The 17,299-nt window shown below is 41.4% G+C and overlaps 1 protein-coding gene across 10 annotated transcripts in view; it reads left to right on the top strand.

Annotated features, from left to right (window-relative positions):
- Positions 1–17,299, top strand: part of cnc (cap-n-collar) — a 117,587-nt gene that overhangs the window by 40,724 nt on the left and 59,564 nt on the right. For all 10 annotated transcript variants that reach the window (XM_043411575.1, XM_043411573.1, XM_043411574.1 and 7 more), the window contains 2 exons: positions 8,204–8,371; positions 16,534–16,612. In XM_043411575.1, the coding sequence (XP_043267510.1) occupies positions 8,204–8,371; positions 16,534–16,612 (247 nt within the window). The remainder of the gene's footprint in view (positions 1–8,203; positions 8,372–16,533; positions 16,613–17,299) is intronic.

Genomic DNA, 17,299 nt, shown 5'->3' with positions numbered 1-17,299 from the left:
CAGAAGTGCGAAAACATTGAAACATCAAAAATCCCATCGCTCAGGGTTAAAACTCGGAATTATAAAAAAATATACCATAAATCGGTCACCGGAGCTTTCCCTGGGTGCACCATCTAGTTTTCAAGGAAACTCTTTATAAACATCTCAGTTTTCGAATCCCCCCCACTTAGGCTCCTACCAGAGCCCATACGCAATTTTTATCATTTTTTGTCTTGACAACCCGATCGTGATAAGAAAGTAATTTTAATTATCGGTGATATATTTTTCTATAATATTTACAAAGTTTACCCCTCAAAGTTGTAATTTTTGATTTTCCATTAGATTCGCGTGAGACTCCCCTATGTTTTTTTTTTCCAGTTCTCTGACATTAAAATTGTTTTTATTTATTTCCACACAACAGTTAGTATTTACTACAACGTCCTCATTGTTTGGGAGCCAAATTTTCATTATTTCAATACCATAATCGAAAAATATAATGAGTTTGATCGTTAGATCGTCGTAATAATTTTCCTTCTTTTTTGCTATTCATGGAGTCGATGAAATTGACGCCGCTCGTCGTTCATAACGGTCAATCACATTAGTTTTTCTTGCTCGATCAAAACTTTGACATTATTACCTCGTCGCCTTCGTTTACGTGATGAAACCCCCGTTTATACTTGCTTCGGGTTTGTCGACGATCGTAGATTCATCAATTTCATCGATTCTCCGTCTAGCAGAGAGAAATCCATCATTTATTTCATGAAAATAATCAACCATTTTTTTCAAACAAGGCCTAACTCTGAACGACGCTGAATTTTGCAACGTTGGAGTCCAACGAAATGAAGGAAAAAGAAAAACATTTGTAATTCACCAATTTGTTTATTTCACGAAGTATCGGTGCAGGTTGGAAAACTACAAATTGCAAATTCGACGGGGAACGAAATTGGAGTATTACTAGAATTATTGGAGAGTTTTTTTTATCATTTCGTTGGACTCCAACGTTGCGAATTTCAGTGTCATAACTCCAAAGAATCGTTTGAATAAATTTTCAACGTTCTTTTTGTAATCCCAGCATTCGATTGTTCATCGAGCGATGTCTCATTTTTGTAGTTATTTCATCCTTTCTCAATATCGTTGTTATCAGAATCCACAACATCTCGAAAACAAATTTCATTAGATTCGATAGAATGGCTAACACGACCACGGAAAGTTGTTAAATTTCAATTATCGGGCGTCGCGCGTAAACATTTTTTAATATTTTCCCGAGCATTAAGCTCACTCAACACGCATTGCTCGCTACGAAATTATGTGCGTGACGAATGGCTCTCTCATTACTCGACTACTCCCTCCGAGACGATTATCCTAACTTTTAGAGCGAGCCATGCTAGAACATATATATAGGCGCATATTCGATAGGAAATCGTAGGGAAAAAACGAAGAAAAGAATGTGAGTAGACCGGTCACCCACTATCAACCGCGAGAGCACGGTATACACGGAGAAAGGCGCGAATCGTGTCGGCACTCCGATTGGACGGGGGTCCACTCGAGCTCGTAATATGTCCCCTGCTGTTGCTGCTTCTCCGAGGAGCTTCATACGCATACGCATGCGAGAATATGGGTAGATAAACTCGTGTATATACGAAGCATACATGTGCTCCGTATAAAAGGCCCGAACAAATGGCCGGCTGAATTCGCTTCGGCCGAAAGGAACCTGCGCGCTTTTGGAGATCAATTTCTCCCGAACAGTACCTATTTGATGAGTATTGTTTGAGGTAATAAAAAAAAGAGAGTGAGAGAAAATAGCACTAAGAAAATGGGTCACAGCCGCAACGCGTCTTATCAGCTCCCGAAATCGCATGCGGCCATATCTTGGCGCACGCATACATAGAAAAATATATCATTAGGGGAGCTTCTGAATGCCCGTGTAGGGAGGCTCAGCGAAGGCAATTTTTCACGATTCTCTTTCCTTTTATCAACACCCGCGATTGAGCCTCTATTCGGGCGTTGCTTCTTTCGCATCTACGGCCTTCCGTCTTGTTTTTTTATCGTCCGACCCTCGTTCGAACGATTCGCCCTCTCCTGGCCCTCAGTATCTTACGATCTGATCCCACATCCCAGCATAGAATCGTATTCTCCGCCGAGTCGGAGCAATCAACTGTGATAGGAACGAGGCGTAAAAGAGGGAAGCCACTTTTTCTTCTTTGTGGCAGGAAAATTTGGTTTCGCCCCCTTTACGAATCGCGGAGAAAATTCCATTAGAAGGAAATCCTCCTCGCGACATAACTGACGTGGATCGTCCAGGAGAGAAATCACCCCCTTGTAGAAAAGTCTGTGAAAATTTTCAGCAATTTTATTCCGCTTTATTGAATGCCTCGCATCGGCACGGAGCTTTCGTTTCACTTGGTCAACGCGGGCTCTCGTACCTCTTCGTAGAAGCCTAAAATCCGTGTAACAAAAATCGAAAAACCCATCCGCTCGTATATGTTTATGATACAAACTCGAGAACTGTCGATCTACTCGTCCGCGTGAATGAAAAACATGCGTATATAGATTTTTCGTAGAGTAGTTTAGAAAATGGGTTTTCTGTCGGCGACTGACACGGAGCGGAATCCGCTCTCTCGTGCGGCACGGCGGAGGAGTGGGAAAGCAGAGACTCGGCGTCCCTTAGGATCTGCTTCCTCTCCTCTCCTCTCATTCTCTCTTTTTCTTCCCCCTTGTTCTCTTATTTCGAATCCAGCACAGGATCATTAATCAAATTCCCCTCTGTCCTCTCCGCCGCCACGCCGTCGCCTTCTTCCTCCGCGCGCCGTCCCCACCATCCGCGCGTTCTCTGTGCTCGTCTCCCGTGCGTGTGCATCCATGTATAGATTGTGTGAACGAGAAAGAAGCCACGACACGACTGCCGACTCCGCAACAGCCGCCATTGCTGCTGCTGCTGCTGCGTGCATACCGGTACCTCTCGCACTAATTAAAACGAGGAAATTAATGCTTTGTGCTTGGCAGAGAGCGCGACGAACACGAGGGGGTCTTCGCGTGCGGGCTCAACTCTCACTACGAAATTACCGACTGAAGACGAGTCGCGAGCTCGCGGACTTTGGTGCAAATGTTTCTCCATTTTCTCCATTTTTGCACACGAGCGTAAGCGAAAGACGCATTCCTGTTGTCAGGATTTTATGCATCCGAATGAGTGCCGAGTACAGTGGTGAATTAAAGATGATAAAAACAAAAAATCACCTTCTTTTAGTGTTTTTTACCGTCGAAGTTGGGTACTTGGAAAATTTATGCGGTTCCTGATGATCATTTTGAGAAAATCATGCCCTCGTGATACGGCGGTACACTTGAAAGAGAAAAATCTTCGATGCGACGTCGAAAATTCCGATAAGATTTCGAATCCGTGTTTAGTGCACGGCAAAAGATTCTCCTTTTTCATCGGGATGCAAAAAGAAAGGGCCGGAGCCTTTTACCTTTCTGGAGAAGGCTGAGGCGATGTGGGCGTGACCCACGGGGGACCCATTAGCGGTCAGCACGCTGTTTTACAACTCTCGATGGTGTGGTTCACCGCAAAAAGCTTGCTCGTCTCGAGTCGCATGCGATCTTTTGCATTCACAGCTCTCCTACAAAGAGAGAGAATTACACTAAGTAATTTATGGTCGTAACACCGAGACTTTTGCCGGACGCCAGGTAGACAGCACGAAGCTCCGTGTATTTTCCATTTGCCTTCCCCCTCGTGTTCCCCATGCTCGTAGAGTGTCTCGCATTGCTCTACGGAGCCATTGCAGAATCAATTATTTTTTACGTTTGAGCCAAACACGTCAAAATCACAATCTCGACTTTCAAACGTTCACGTTACATCGTCCGGGCTCTGATTCGAGGATATTTATTTACACAGAAATGTCTGACGTCCCCGATGATCGAAGCGACACGTTTTCTACCAACGAATATATTCTGTGCCCGCGTCGATCGAGGCTACTTCCGATTCGAAGTGTCTCATTCCCCATTGGAAGGGGGCGTTTGATCCTCGAAATTATCCTTCCAGCATTGGATACGCGATTGATAGATATGACTCAATCGAATCACCGAAATCACAGCGATTCCGTACGTCCGAGAAAAAACCGTTCACCGTGACGTTTTCCGATCCCGAAAGTTGTAATCGGTTTTCACAGTCGTTGTGAAAGCTACACCGAGTATGGGGTAGCAACGAAAGGGTGGTTAAGCGTGAAAATCGAAGATAATGAACTACGAACCTGCCCTTACGGTATACCACCGACCATTAGCAAGAAAAAAGGCATTTATTGGCTCGTCTTGGTTGTTACAAAGTCAGGTACTGATTTTTCATGTTCCCTCTCCCTCGCTCGCTTTCCCATTCTATATACGTAGGATGAAAGAACTTATACTTCGATATCCCATCAACAGCAGGAGTGCAACCGCAGTGGTTTCAACACTTGCACATAGTCGGCCGTCATTCCCATTTAACCATTCCCGCGGGACTCTCTCAGATTCCTTATTTCCCGTGAAAGCCTGCCTGCCTGCCTGCCTTTCGACTCGTCTCACTAACAACCGAGGAGGAAAGGGTGAAGTACCGGAGAAGCCGCCACGGTATAACACCTTAACGAGATTACCGGGAGAGCAATTTGTTGGGATCAACTCCCCGCGCTCCTCGCTCCGCTTTCTTTCTCTCTTCTTCTCTGGTCCTATTCGTATATAACAACAATAACAACAACGGGTTATTTCTGATGCTACAAACAGGTTCCCGAAATCCTCTCCGCTGGGAAATTCTTAGCAAGATTTACAAGAAATCGGGGCGACGCGGAACAGCCTCGGGAAACATTTTGTTTCATCGATCTTTCCGAACATGTTGCTTTTTTTTAATCGTCATTAAAATGGCTGCCGTTTTTTCGTTGTTGCACTAATAAAAAAAAAAAAAAAAAACAACAATCGCAGGTCACATAGCGCGTCAATGATGACGATTATTTTGCATCTACAACAAAACAACATGGCATCGTGGAAGTATTTTCACAATTTCTTCGCTGTAAAGATACCACTCTCGTGCTGAAGCACACGAGAAATTACTTTGATGTGATCGCGTTTGTACGCAACTCTGTAGATGAAAAAAGGAAGAGGGAGAGGGGGAGCGAGTGAGAAAAAAATCAGAGAACTCCGCGGGTGTTTTGTGGGCGCGGCACTGACACCCCGCTGCGACTCCAGCATGGCGGCTCATCGACGTATCGTTGGTTAAACACCCACACGAGATATCGTCTTCGAACCTTACCATCGCTGCTCTATCGAATGATAGAAGGCGGCGTGAGAATTATTTTTTAAACCCCAGCCAACATTTCTTCACTCGTGCGTATACAACTTCGAAACTCCGAATTCATTCGAAGGGAATATAAATATGAAGATTTTAATGAAATTACTAAATTGGGAAAATTATGAAAAGCAACGCGTTGTTCACAGACCAATCAAAATTCACGTCAAAAATTTCAACTTAAAAACACACTCTCATCCTTGTTTTTCGAAGTGGTTAATCGAAAACAATTTTCCTTTTTCCACGAAGAGAAAAAATATAGTAAGAATGACTATGCCGCTATAGTGTTAAGGTTCTATACCGCACATTTTGCAGGTTTTTACCAAAAACTCTGTAATTTTCGTGTCCTTTCCAAATTCAAATTTCTGAGTTGCTTATTTCACAGTTGAGCATAGTAAAATTACAAGAGCTCGAATACAAGTATCGTCGATCCGCCAAAATATTTGAATATTTACTATGGTACATAACAGAATTTCATTCGCGCTTGAATATTAACACGAAGAGAAAAAATTGTGAAAATCACTATGACACCCCGGTGTTAGGGTTTAGTATCTCCCATTTTGGAGATTTTTATCAAAAACATTATAATTTCCAAGTCGATTTCGAATAAAAACGTTTAAATTGCTTATTTTGCTCTAACAAATGTTTTAACTGTGCTATTTTTTCCTGTGCAATTCACCGAGGAAACATTATAAAATTTATGTTGACGATGATGAACTGTTAAGATGATGGGTCAGTCAGTAATCACACCTCGAATTTTTGAAATTGAAACTCTTTGACATCGTTCGTCCGATTAAAATAATAAAAATGTCATCGTACGCAGCACGATCGCAAAAATCCGATGACATTTTTATTTTTTCGATCGGACGAACGATGTGGACAAAATTCCTTTTCAAAATTTGCAGCTATCTCTCTCGCACTCACGGTTGCGATTACCGACTGATCCATCATCTTAAGTAGAATTTATATTAATGCCGTTTTGCTATGGTTAGTATTGTTGTCACAATCGAAATTTACAGTTGAACATAGCAAGATTTGAGGAGCTCGAACACGAGCATCGATGATCCGCCAAAGAGTTTAGAAAATTAGTACAGTACAGAATAATTCGCCCTTGTACGATAATAGTTTTGGTATCACACATCAATTTTCATCGAGTTCTCACTTCACAAAAAATCACTTCGTATGTTCGTAAGAATGAATTTGGCGCCCAACGTGGGGCAAACGTTGGAAAAAGAATTCCTACCATCCCGAGAATAATTTGGATTATTTTACTTTTGAATTTGGATTTGTTTTGAGTGCAGGCAAAAGGTGTACGCGGAGGATGAAGTTTTCAGTGAATTTGTTTTTGAAAAATTAAAATCGGTTTTATATTTGAAATTTGTTCGGTGAAAATTAAAGTCTTATTGGAGAGTTCGTGCGGCCAGGAAAACAGTTTTTTTTCGGGGCTTGGAAAAATCCGTCACAAATTTGGCTCTACTCCTATGATAATTTCTCTCCGTGTACATATTTTGTTCTAAAACAATGCCTTCTCGTTTTTTTTTTCATTCAATTAAAATAATTATACAGGGAGGATATCGCACAGCAAAAATCATTGGAAAATCTTCAAAATGGCTTGTAACTAAATAAATGGGAGATCGGTTACATTCGTTACCGGGGTTTCATCGAACGGCGAAAGATCAAATGCTAGGGATCGAGTGGAAAGAGACCGACGATTTTGAACTAATGAAAATCGTCGTACATCTGTTTTCGAAATCATTAAAATGCTGCGAAAAAGATTAGAAATGCATTATCGCAGACATATGCGTATGCAAAATTCGTTGACGATAAAGAGCAGCTCATATAATACTATTGAGCTCGAAACTGACGCGACTCATTTGTATATTCGAATCGAATCCAAAATGGACTGAAAGTAAAATCTCCTAGGCGATATGCACCGCTAAGGATAAATCCATGAAAAAATTATAAGGATTAATTGATTAGAAGGATTTTCGAGCTAAAAGTTAATCTTTTTAAAGATTAACTAAAAGAGCTAAAGCTCTTTTTCGGTTCTATATTTTCATGAATTTATAGGAACATAAATCGCGTATTTCGAGATCATTGGCACTCCAATGGCGAACACGCTTCTCATCGTTGTAATGAAAACTTTTGGACACGCTTATTAGCACCGATAAAATTGGAAAGGCTCTCTCCTAAATTCGTACACTCAGCACCGACTCTTTTCATCTATTAAATTGGCGATGAAAATCCCTAGATTGTTTAACAAGCCTGAAACACGAGAAGACGAGAAATTGACTCAATTAATGCTCCTCCGCACCGAGTAGGTACCGAGCACAAAATAAGCGTAGCTTCATAGAGCTCCACGCCATTTTGTGCCATGTCACTCCCATACATCGAGCCTTTCTTTCTCTTCATCCCTCTGTGGGTCGTTTCTTCAGTCGCATAACGTTGCCACGCGCATCTATATACATATACATATTCATATTATATACAAACATGTAATAATACCTACACCGAGATGCACATCGATATCCGGCTGTCGTTAATCACGGGCTCTTGTATATCCCGCATCGTTGATGAAAACCAATCGCCATCTTTTCTACCCAAGCATATCTCCTCGACGGCGCTAGACTGAAAACCGACAAGGAACTTATCATTGTCGCCACTTAATGATTATTCCCTTACAAGCCGAAATCGTTTCAAGGGTTGTGACAAAAAACGATTATCGTGAAGGTTATCCGTTAAGAAAACGTAACGAGAAGTTTTGTTATTATTGTCCAAGTGATATAAGTTTGCCATCCTGAATGAATCTTCTTCGAGGCTTTGCTTTTAAGTCCGGAATAGTTGTGATGAATTTTTATGCACGAGTTCCTTCGAACTCTTTCGGTTTCTTTAACAAGAATCTTTCGTTTTTGTTTCCAGGACATGGACCTCATTGAGGTATTATGGAAACAGGACGTGGATCTCGGCTTCACACTGGTTGAACAAACCCCAACGAAACCGGCGTCGGCCTCAACCTCGGAAAAGGAATCGGCGGATGATCTCGAAAAACTGAAAGCGCTGAAAGCCATCAACGCTACCAAAAACGAGGTAAGATCCTTCCTACATATTCGTTCGACTCCCAAAAATCTTAAAAAATGAGACGAAAAAATGATTTATTTTTTTTTTTACAATCGGTATCACAGAACATTTAACGTACGATGGAAAGCAAGCACGAAACATTTTTACAATAATTTTAAAAATAATATTAATATATTTTATATTAATTTTATATTTTAAAATAATTAATATATTTTAATATTAATTTTATAAAAATTATAAAATTATAATAATTATAACAATTTTCTAGTACAGGAAGTAATCTTCTACGAAAAACTACAAAGAAGTTCGTTCGCGAAACGAAAAATTTGATTTTCACAGTCTTATCAACATTTTTTTTCTATCGATTCAACTTCAAACGGTGATAGTACCAAAACGGTTGTTACGAGTTCATTGTTCACAATGACTTTTTTTGTAGGGAAATTAATTTTCTATAAGAACACATTCTTGTAGTTTTTCTGTGATTTTTTCCTGAAGAGTTATTGTGATACGAGATCCCAGTAGTTTCATGATTTATTCATATGGAAAAACTTCAATCGCGATGCGCTGTTCCAAATAACTTTTCTTCATACCTCGGTCGAAAGTTCAACATTCCTGCATTAGTAAAAAAAAAAAACACGCTCGCTGTGACAGCGGGCGCAAAAATTTTTTTTTCTGTCCTCCGTATAACATTTCTGCGCTGTCAAAACTGCACGCGCTTCATTTGTCTCAGCGGGAGCAAAAACTCTTTTCTACATTCCGAAAGGTTTGACGTAATTATTTTTTTTACTTTTGACGTTTGACGTTTGAACCGATATTGCTTACGTGTTTTTTGAAAGGTTGTGTCTAGTCATCCGCAAACCGTACGAATAAGGTTATGTTATTCATTCGGAAATATGTTATGAAAATGCCATATTATTTCCAAGCACTATTATCAAAACAGTTCTATACTGTTACAAATCCGAACGAATAACATACCTTTATCCTTCCAGATAAAATCAATGTGACAGCCCAACTAAAGTGACCAGACTGATAAAATGAATATAGTCGTTCGGAATAATTATCTATTTTCAGGTTCATAGGAATGCAAATATTCATATTAATTATCTTTGCTAATTTTGTTTTTTTGATGCCTGCCCCCCCGACCAGCAGCACTCGCTTCGCTCGTGCAAGAATATCCAACTGCCAGTGCCAGTGCAGGAATATCAAACTTTCTGCCCTTGTAGTGTAATATACTATTCTGTGAGCTCTGCTTCGGGATTCTTTTTTTACATTAATTCAACTTCCTCGGTTAGACGCAGAGAAAAAATTCTCGTTTTTATCTCGCACAGCCTAAATTCCTAATAGTATATATAAAAGTATTCGTAAATAATCGATAAATACGTGATGAAAACAAAAACTGCGCAGTTATAATCGGTGTAACCGCGATGAACTTGGATCGCGTCAATTTGGTCAGCTCCCGTCAAGAAAGCACGCGTCCCAAGATTAGATCTCATTAAGAGGTTGCGTATACCACGGAAACACGCGAGCTTACGTTTTCAGCCACTGGCCCGTTACACGCGTCTATATATATTGTCTTTGGTTAGAGATCGAAAAGATGATTCGTGTCAGCGTCCAGTGCCAGTCGCGATATCGATGGGAAATCTATTCGGTGTGGTCGGATCAGCGACATGCATACACAGTACTTAATATACTCGTGAGCGTGTGTTGAAGGTGACGTTGCCCTATTGTCGCCGAACTATACACTCCGACCCTTCTCTTCAGGGTGGCTATCTCATCACGATATATATAACGTATACAAAACTATACGTGTATGTCTATCCATGTCTCGTCTTCTGAAAAAATATGCATGTATATAATTCCTTGGTCGTCAATGCCGCATCGGCGCTAATGTGCGTCCATCATTGCTTTCGTATACAAATGCACAGATCGCGCGGTGCGTGCGGCAAAAGCCAATCTTGCAGAGGATCAGTCAATACCCAGGGATCATTTCGTATCTAGGCGTCACAGAGCATCGATCGTGAGCATTTTGCTTTACGGCCTAAATAATATGGGGCGAATTCCATCTAACCGCGGCAGTTATAAAATGACCAGAAAGCAGCCGCGATCAGATTGGCTCGCGACGGATTTTTGTTTAGGAAATGTCACAAGGTCGTGAATCCTGGATTTTGGAAAATAGTGGATTTGAGAAAATGGAAATTTTATCGATTCATTTGATTATTTGGAGGCCGATGAGTTCTGAAAGCCAGATCGGCGGGGTTGTTCAACCATGGAAACACTGGCTCGCAACATTTGGGACTTGAACAAAATCGCTTTGAACGTCAAAGTTCCTGGGTCAACCGACAGTTCGTGATAAGGCGGAAGCAAAGCAGCTGAGTTCGTAAGCAACTTTTTTGATGACGCTTGGATGACTCTTTGAAATTTACCTGCTGAGAAAATGGTAACCTGCGCTCACCACTATTTTTTTTTCTTCGCTACGAATCTGCTGGAATCTCAAGACCGGAGCGTCGCGTCGGCAAAAAAGGTGCAACTCTTAAGCTGGGAAATCTCCCAGAAGCCGTGTTCGGGATCGGACACCTCAATGAGATTAGCCACGAAGTGCGCCATCAATGTGGTTGACGCCGTCAACCCACGCGCCCTTATTTGCGCCAGGATACGATCTCTCCTCTGTAGAGACGGAAAGATCCCGCAATCTGTTTGTCCATCGCTCCTTGGTCTTTCTCTCGGATTCCTTTTTTCATGTTGTCTTTACTCGATATCCTGCAAGTCGTTGAGGGAGCATGCTCCCATCCGCTTTTCGAGTCCGCTTTCCCTACCAGCGAAATTACCAATTGATCTTTCGATTCCAATTATTCGTTCTTTCCGGCTCGTCGACTACGCGGAGAAAATATTAGTAAAAAGTACAAAATTAGTAAAACTCCACGTCATCGGTACACACGTGTACCGATATATTATCGTACAAGCGCCGATGAAATTCTGCTATGTACCATAGCAATTTTATTTCTAAACACTTTGGCGGATCATCGATGCTTGTTTCGAGCTCCTCAAATTTTACTATGTTCAATTATAAATTTCGATTGTGAAAACAGTACTAACCCTAGGGTAAAACGGCATTAATAATTCTACTTAACAGTTCATCATCGAGTCAACATAAATTTTACAATGTGACCTCGGTGAACTACGTAGGAAGAAAAAGCACGCAGTTTAAACCCTTGTCAAAGCAAAATAGGCAATTTGAAAGTTTTTATTCGGAATTGACTTGGAAATTAAAATTACTAATTTTTTCTCTCCGTGTATGTTGCTATAGCCTCTGCATTTCTATAGCAAGCACCGAAAATCGCCTTGCAATCTCAGTAAAAAAAAAAAGGACCCGAACCGAAACGTTTCCGAATGATTCCGCCATAATTTCACATCGGATTGAGAAATGTTAGCTGCGTGGATATTCGAAATATCGAAGTGATATCGGAGGCACGTTTTCACGATGTGGTGGCGCTCGTTGGGCATCGATCCCGGATCGGTTAATTCTGCGATGACGTTGCATCGCCGACTCTTGGCAAGACTCCTTCATCTCTTTTTCCCCTTTTCATTTTTCTCTCATATCTCCTTCCCTTTCTCTTATGTTTCCCATTCACTCTCTTTTCTCCTCCCCTTCTTTCTCCTTCTTTCACGTTGTCGTCGATTCTTTCTACCCCTTTTTTCCGACTGTACTAATATAATCGTCCTTTGAGGACTGCTCAAGACACCGCGCCGCCATCGCTGTCCGAAGAACTCCGATGTTTCAACGTGTTTTTTTTTTCTATCTGAGACCTTCGCGCTTCATTCATTTTTTGTGGCAGGAATAATTCTGACAATGACAAAATGAACTGTAACCCTCATTGATCGTTGCCCAAATCTTGGAAAAAAGTTTCCTTCAATATTTCGCATCGTACTTTCTTAGCCGAACGTCAAGTGGTTCTTTTCTGTAAGAATTTCGATCGAGACATTGACGGGGTAACATTCACACTCTCGGAACCCAACAAAATCTTTTTTTGGTAACCTGCTCGTTTCTCTATTCTCCGTTCGGAAAATAAGGGTCATTTTTGAAACTTTTTTCCAAGACGTTCCAGTGCCGTGCAGTATCCGGAGAATAAACAAAAAATCATGTCTCAACCGACTGTTGAGTTATATTTTTCGGACTTATAAAAACTTTGACTCCGAATATTTTGTAAATGGTTAGGTTAATGAAAAAAGCATAAGAGACCTTTTTTGTAGAGCGTTCAATTTCCTATAAAAATATGTAGAGGGGATTAGCTTAACAATGGATTAAAGATGAAATATGGTCATTTTTATATGAGACTGAAATGAAAATGGAAAACCGTAATGAAGAAGATCTTTCCCTTAATATCAAGAGCTCACTTTTGGTCAGTACCTTTTAGAGTTTTTCTGTGTCCGATCCAAAAAAAAAACAAAGTCGATTTTTTTGACCCACCCTAATCCGCATATTGTCATTCTTCAAAAATATCGATATCGAGAATAATTAAAATGACTTTCCGTGACGCGACCTTATCTCGTATATATTCCATGTTCAATTGAGTTATTTTCCGCATTGCTTACTGAATATGGTAAGCATAACTACTGTCTCAAAACTTCCAGAAGACACTTGAATAGACGTTTCAAATCATTCTGGTAATTGGAGCCGAATGAACCGATTAAACCGATTTCCCAACTAGAAAGATTCCATGAAAAGCGAGTCTAAGTCGTTTTTGCGTATACCTGAGAAGACCAATGTCATCGAAGCATTGTCCCCTCGATCAGTGGGACTTGATGGAGCTGTCAAAATTTTTAATACATTGGACAACTCTCTTTCACGGGCTGATGACACAGGACTAGTCAACAACAATTGGACAAAGACTATATATATTTTGATACAAAGCATTCCATGAGCTTGATCCACTCCTAAGCTTGATGACCGATTTTTCCATTGTTCGCGTTAATACCTCATTGACGATTTCGGTAAATAAAAATTTGCGATACCAGATTATTATTTACCAAATGATAATGCGTCAAGCATTTGAAAGATCATAAATTATATACACAATTACTCTTCGTGCATGCAGATAACTCAATGAAAACCGTTGCTCAGACGAGGAATGCGAATTTAGTCTATACTCCGTGTGGTGTTTTAAGAGCATCGAAAGAAATAGAAGAAAGAGAGGGATCAAAGAAAAGGAGATCGCCTAGCTCATTCGCCCAAAAATCCTCGCTGGATGGTCGCGTATCGTGAGACCACTCTTCAATTCGACCAATACCAGAGAACGAAGTGCTCAAAATAGGAGGGGGAGAGAAAGGAACAACAATGATGAAAAGAAAAGAAACGGGACGAAATGAGAAGAAAAATATAGTGGGGAGGAAAAAGAGACATGATGATAAATGTCCTGCTCCCTCGGAATCCATTCTCCGCTGTTGGTTGGACCAGTTTCATTCTGCACGAGGGTTGAAACAGTGGAACGAGGGTGGGGAGAAGAGAGGAAAGATCGAGGGGCGAATCCGAGGGGCCGAAGGGACGCATGGAAAACGTGCTGGCCTCTCGACGCTGCGGATGCTGGATAATACGTATGGACCCTGAAGAGGATCAGCCGGAACGCCCTGGTTGGCCCAAGGGAGATAGCGTTGAGAGAGACAGAGATGAAAATGGGGCGAAGGAGATTGGAGTTGCGCCACGTTTCTACAACAAACTGCACACACACTTGAACTTCTGTGCGCGTGTGTTTTTGTGTTTATAGATATTATATACACATTCACATGTGGAAATCTAGACGTATTAATGGTTCTTTCTGTGGAAATTGAAAACGCTCTATACTCGTTGATGCCTTTTTTGCGTCTTCTTCCGAACCCACGTTCGCAAAGCTCCATGCGTGGAATACGAAATATTTTCTTTCAATGTTTTTAGTAACATTTTCTTGTCGGATTGAGATGATCAGGGCTGATAAACGACATGGCGCGACAGGGTACACTCGATTTTGAGTTTGTTTGTTCTCGGTCTTTGTTAGTCTCACCCCTCGTGCGATTAATTATTTATTCATCGAATTCTCATCTCACTCTTCTCTCCCTCGCTCGAGCTCAGAATTGTGACAGGAAAATTATGCTGTGTCTCTGTCTGTCTGTCTCTCTCTCTCTCTCTCTCTCTATCTTGCTCTATTACAATTATACTTATTAATCCAATATCAATGACTTTCATCCGAAGAATTGGCACGTGCTCGAGTCCGCACGATCAACGGAAAAGCAACAAGTCCAAGAATCGAATCCGCCAAATTCGTGGCCGATGAAACAATCTCGATCTTCAAAACGGATTTTTGATGATTCACGTTAAACGTGACTGGGCGTCGGCAAGGCGTCTTGGAACTATAAATGCTTAGTTGTATAAACCGTGTTTAAGGCACAGGGACGAAGGAGACAATATACGGAAGACGAAACAAAACGCTTCGACTCGATATTTCCCTTGGTATTTCATACCATCCGTCATTTTCATCATCCTATGTACAACAAAGATTTATCAAATGTTTTCTTCCGAGGAAAATTGCAAATAAGTGCTGAAGAAGCCAGGACTTCGAGAGCGATACACGATAAATGATATTCCTCTGAAAAGAATCATTGCATATGTATATCGAATAACAATGAATATAAATAAAAGTGCGTTCGCTCCAGCGACTTAATAACGACTGACGCAGCTGCTTCAGATCGCACACGAGCCAAGCGATAAATGAACTTATCAGAAGAGTCGTGCCTCAAAGACAATGAACCTGGGAAGATTTGAATCGCTGTCGTGTACATTTGCGTGAAGATCGAAGATGCTCGCAAACGTGTGGTCGATCGAGTCTTTCTCGGAGCACCGTAAAGGTCATGCGTCCATCCTGGGAGGAGTCTTAATTGAGAGCTACGTCAGCGATGCAGGTACGCAATGCGGAGAATGCGATGACAGGAGGTCCATTGTCGCATCGGGACGAGGGCACAAATGGGGAAAAAATGCCTCTGAGAAGCCGACATTCAAGGCCCTCCGCAGGCATGAACGCATTCTTTGTACATCCTAACACCGGAGTACGAGGAGACTCGCCGAGATCCATTTTCATTCGAATCATAACTCACGCGCGGGTTTCAACGAGATGTGTATTATCATTGGTGTATTTCACGTATGGAGGCATAAGTCTTTCATTGGTGTATATCCATCGAATCGAAGCTTCCTCCCTCAATGGCGATACATCCCGAGCTGCTTCGTAGCTGCTGCGCTCCCATAACGATCAGTGAAAAAAAATGGTATCGAAGGCGGGGCAGGGGAAAATAACGCTGCCCTATACACGGACACGCACACCCACACGCGTGTGGGCACGCACATTCGAGCGTTGTGAGTGAAAAGGACGGAGGCGAAGCTCGTGGTTGGCCACAGCCGTTATCAGAACCTTCGGGCATATGATTAATGGACGAAGTACAATGCTGTTTTCATTAAACTCATTTTACTCTGAAGCGTACAGACGGATGAAGGGAGCGAGCATGCAAGCAAAGCTACAACCTTACCCTGTGTACGACGCTATGTAGTGAAACGATCTTTGTGAACACCATGAGATATTACGTCGACCTATGCTCCGACGTCAAGGGCCCATATTCATCCACCTTTCATGCCCTTTCTCTGTATATTCTCCTCTCCAGAAGATCGCGTCTTGATTAAGACGTCTTCACACACCTATATTTATGTATATTACAGCGCGATATGTTGAGCGTTTCTTTTTCTTTGAGACATGCGCACATGCGCATCAAAAGCTTCGGTCGTACGACGCTGAAGTTTGCTGGAGTCCAACGAAATGAAGGAAAAAAACGCCTGTAATTAACCGATTTTTTTTTTCACGAAGCATCGGTGTTGGTTGAAAAAGCACGAATCGGAATTTCGGCAGGGAAGAAAATTGGAGAATTACTCGAATTATTATGGAGAGTTTTTTTTACATCATTTCGTTGGACTCGAACGTTGCAAACTTCAACGTCATTCGGTCATAACGGTGCGATTGCGTGCTGTTTCCTTGAGTTCATTTATTTATGATCGTTGCCTCTCACCTCGCCCCCCCGCCTCTTTCAGCTACAACGTCGCATAGCGCACTTGCCTCAAGAAATTTCACATGCATCGTCGTTAACTCGCAATTGATTTGTAGGAAGATGCCGAGGACAACGAAAAGCCGAAGGAAGAGGATCCGTGGGCTGGATTATCCTACACAGTTGACTTGGAAACCGGTGAGTTTTGTTTTCACAAATATAATGACTCGCGCGCGAGCCGCAATCAAATATCATTTCCTTAGTGTCCGGCAAAGATTTTTTGTTTTCTCGGCGATAAAATGGCACGTCAAAATTAAGTTGCAATTTGTAAGGAGGGTGGGGATCAAATGTTGGAATGACTAAAATTTCGAACAGCTAAAATCTCGAATTTATAAACTTCGAATGATAATATGGAGACGGATAGATTCGACTAGAGCTTTGAATGCCGAAAATAAATAAAGCAGAAACTGCAAGGTTCGAAGCACCTTTACATCGAAAATAGAATGTAACAGTCGCCCATAGAACGATGACTAAAATATCGATTTTTCGAAAATTCGACTATCACTCTTTCGATTCATAAATTACTATAGTCAGCGATACTGTGAAAATTCACAATTTTGAAAATATAATAACGAAAGATCAAATATTACTGAGGTTGAAATACTGAAACACCAAAAAGTCGAACGGTCAAAATAGCGAAACGTTAGAAAGTCGATCGATCAAAATAAATAAATGCAGCGGAGCTCCAAATACACGCGTCTTACTCACTCACTTACTCAGACCGGTGATCTCCAATTTTAAACATCGCCATTTTGACTTTCGCCTTTCCGAGCTATCGCTATTCCGCATATCCAAGTTTTATAAGCTCGAAAAATTCACTTTCGA

Source organism: Venturia canescens, chromosome 2 (genome assembly GCF_019457755.1).
Source record: "Venturia canescens isolate UGA chromosome 2, ASM1945775v1, whole genome shotgun sequence".
NCBI lineage: Eukaryota > Metazoa > Arthropoda > Insecta > Hymenoptera > Ichneumonidae > Venturia > Venturia canescens.
This window is presented reverse-complemented; position numbering and strand designations above follow the sequence as displayed.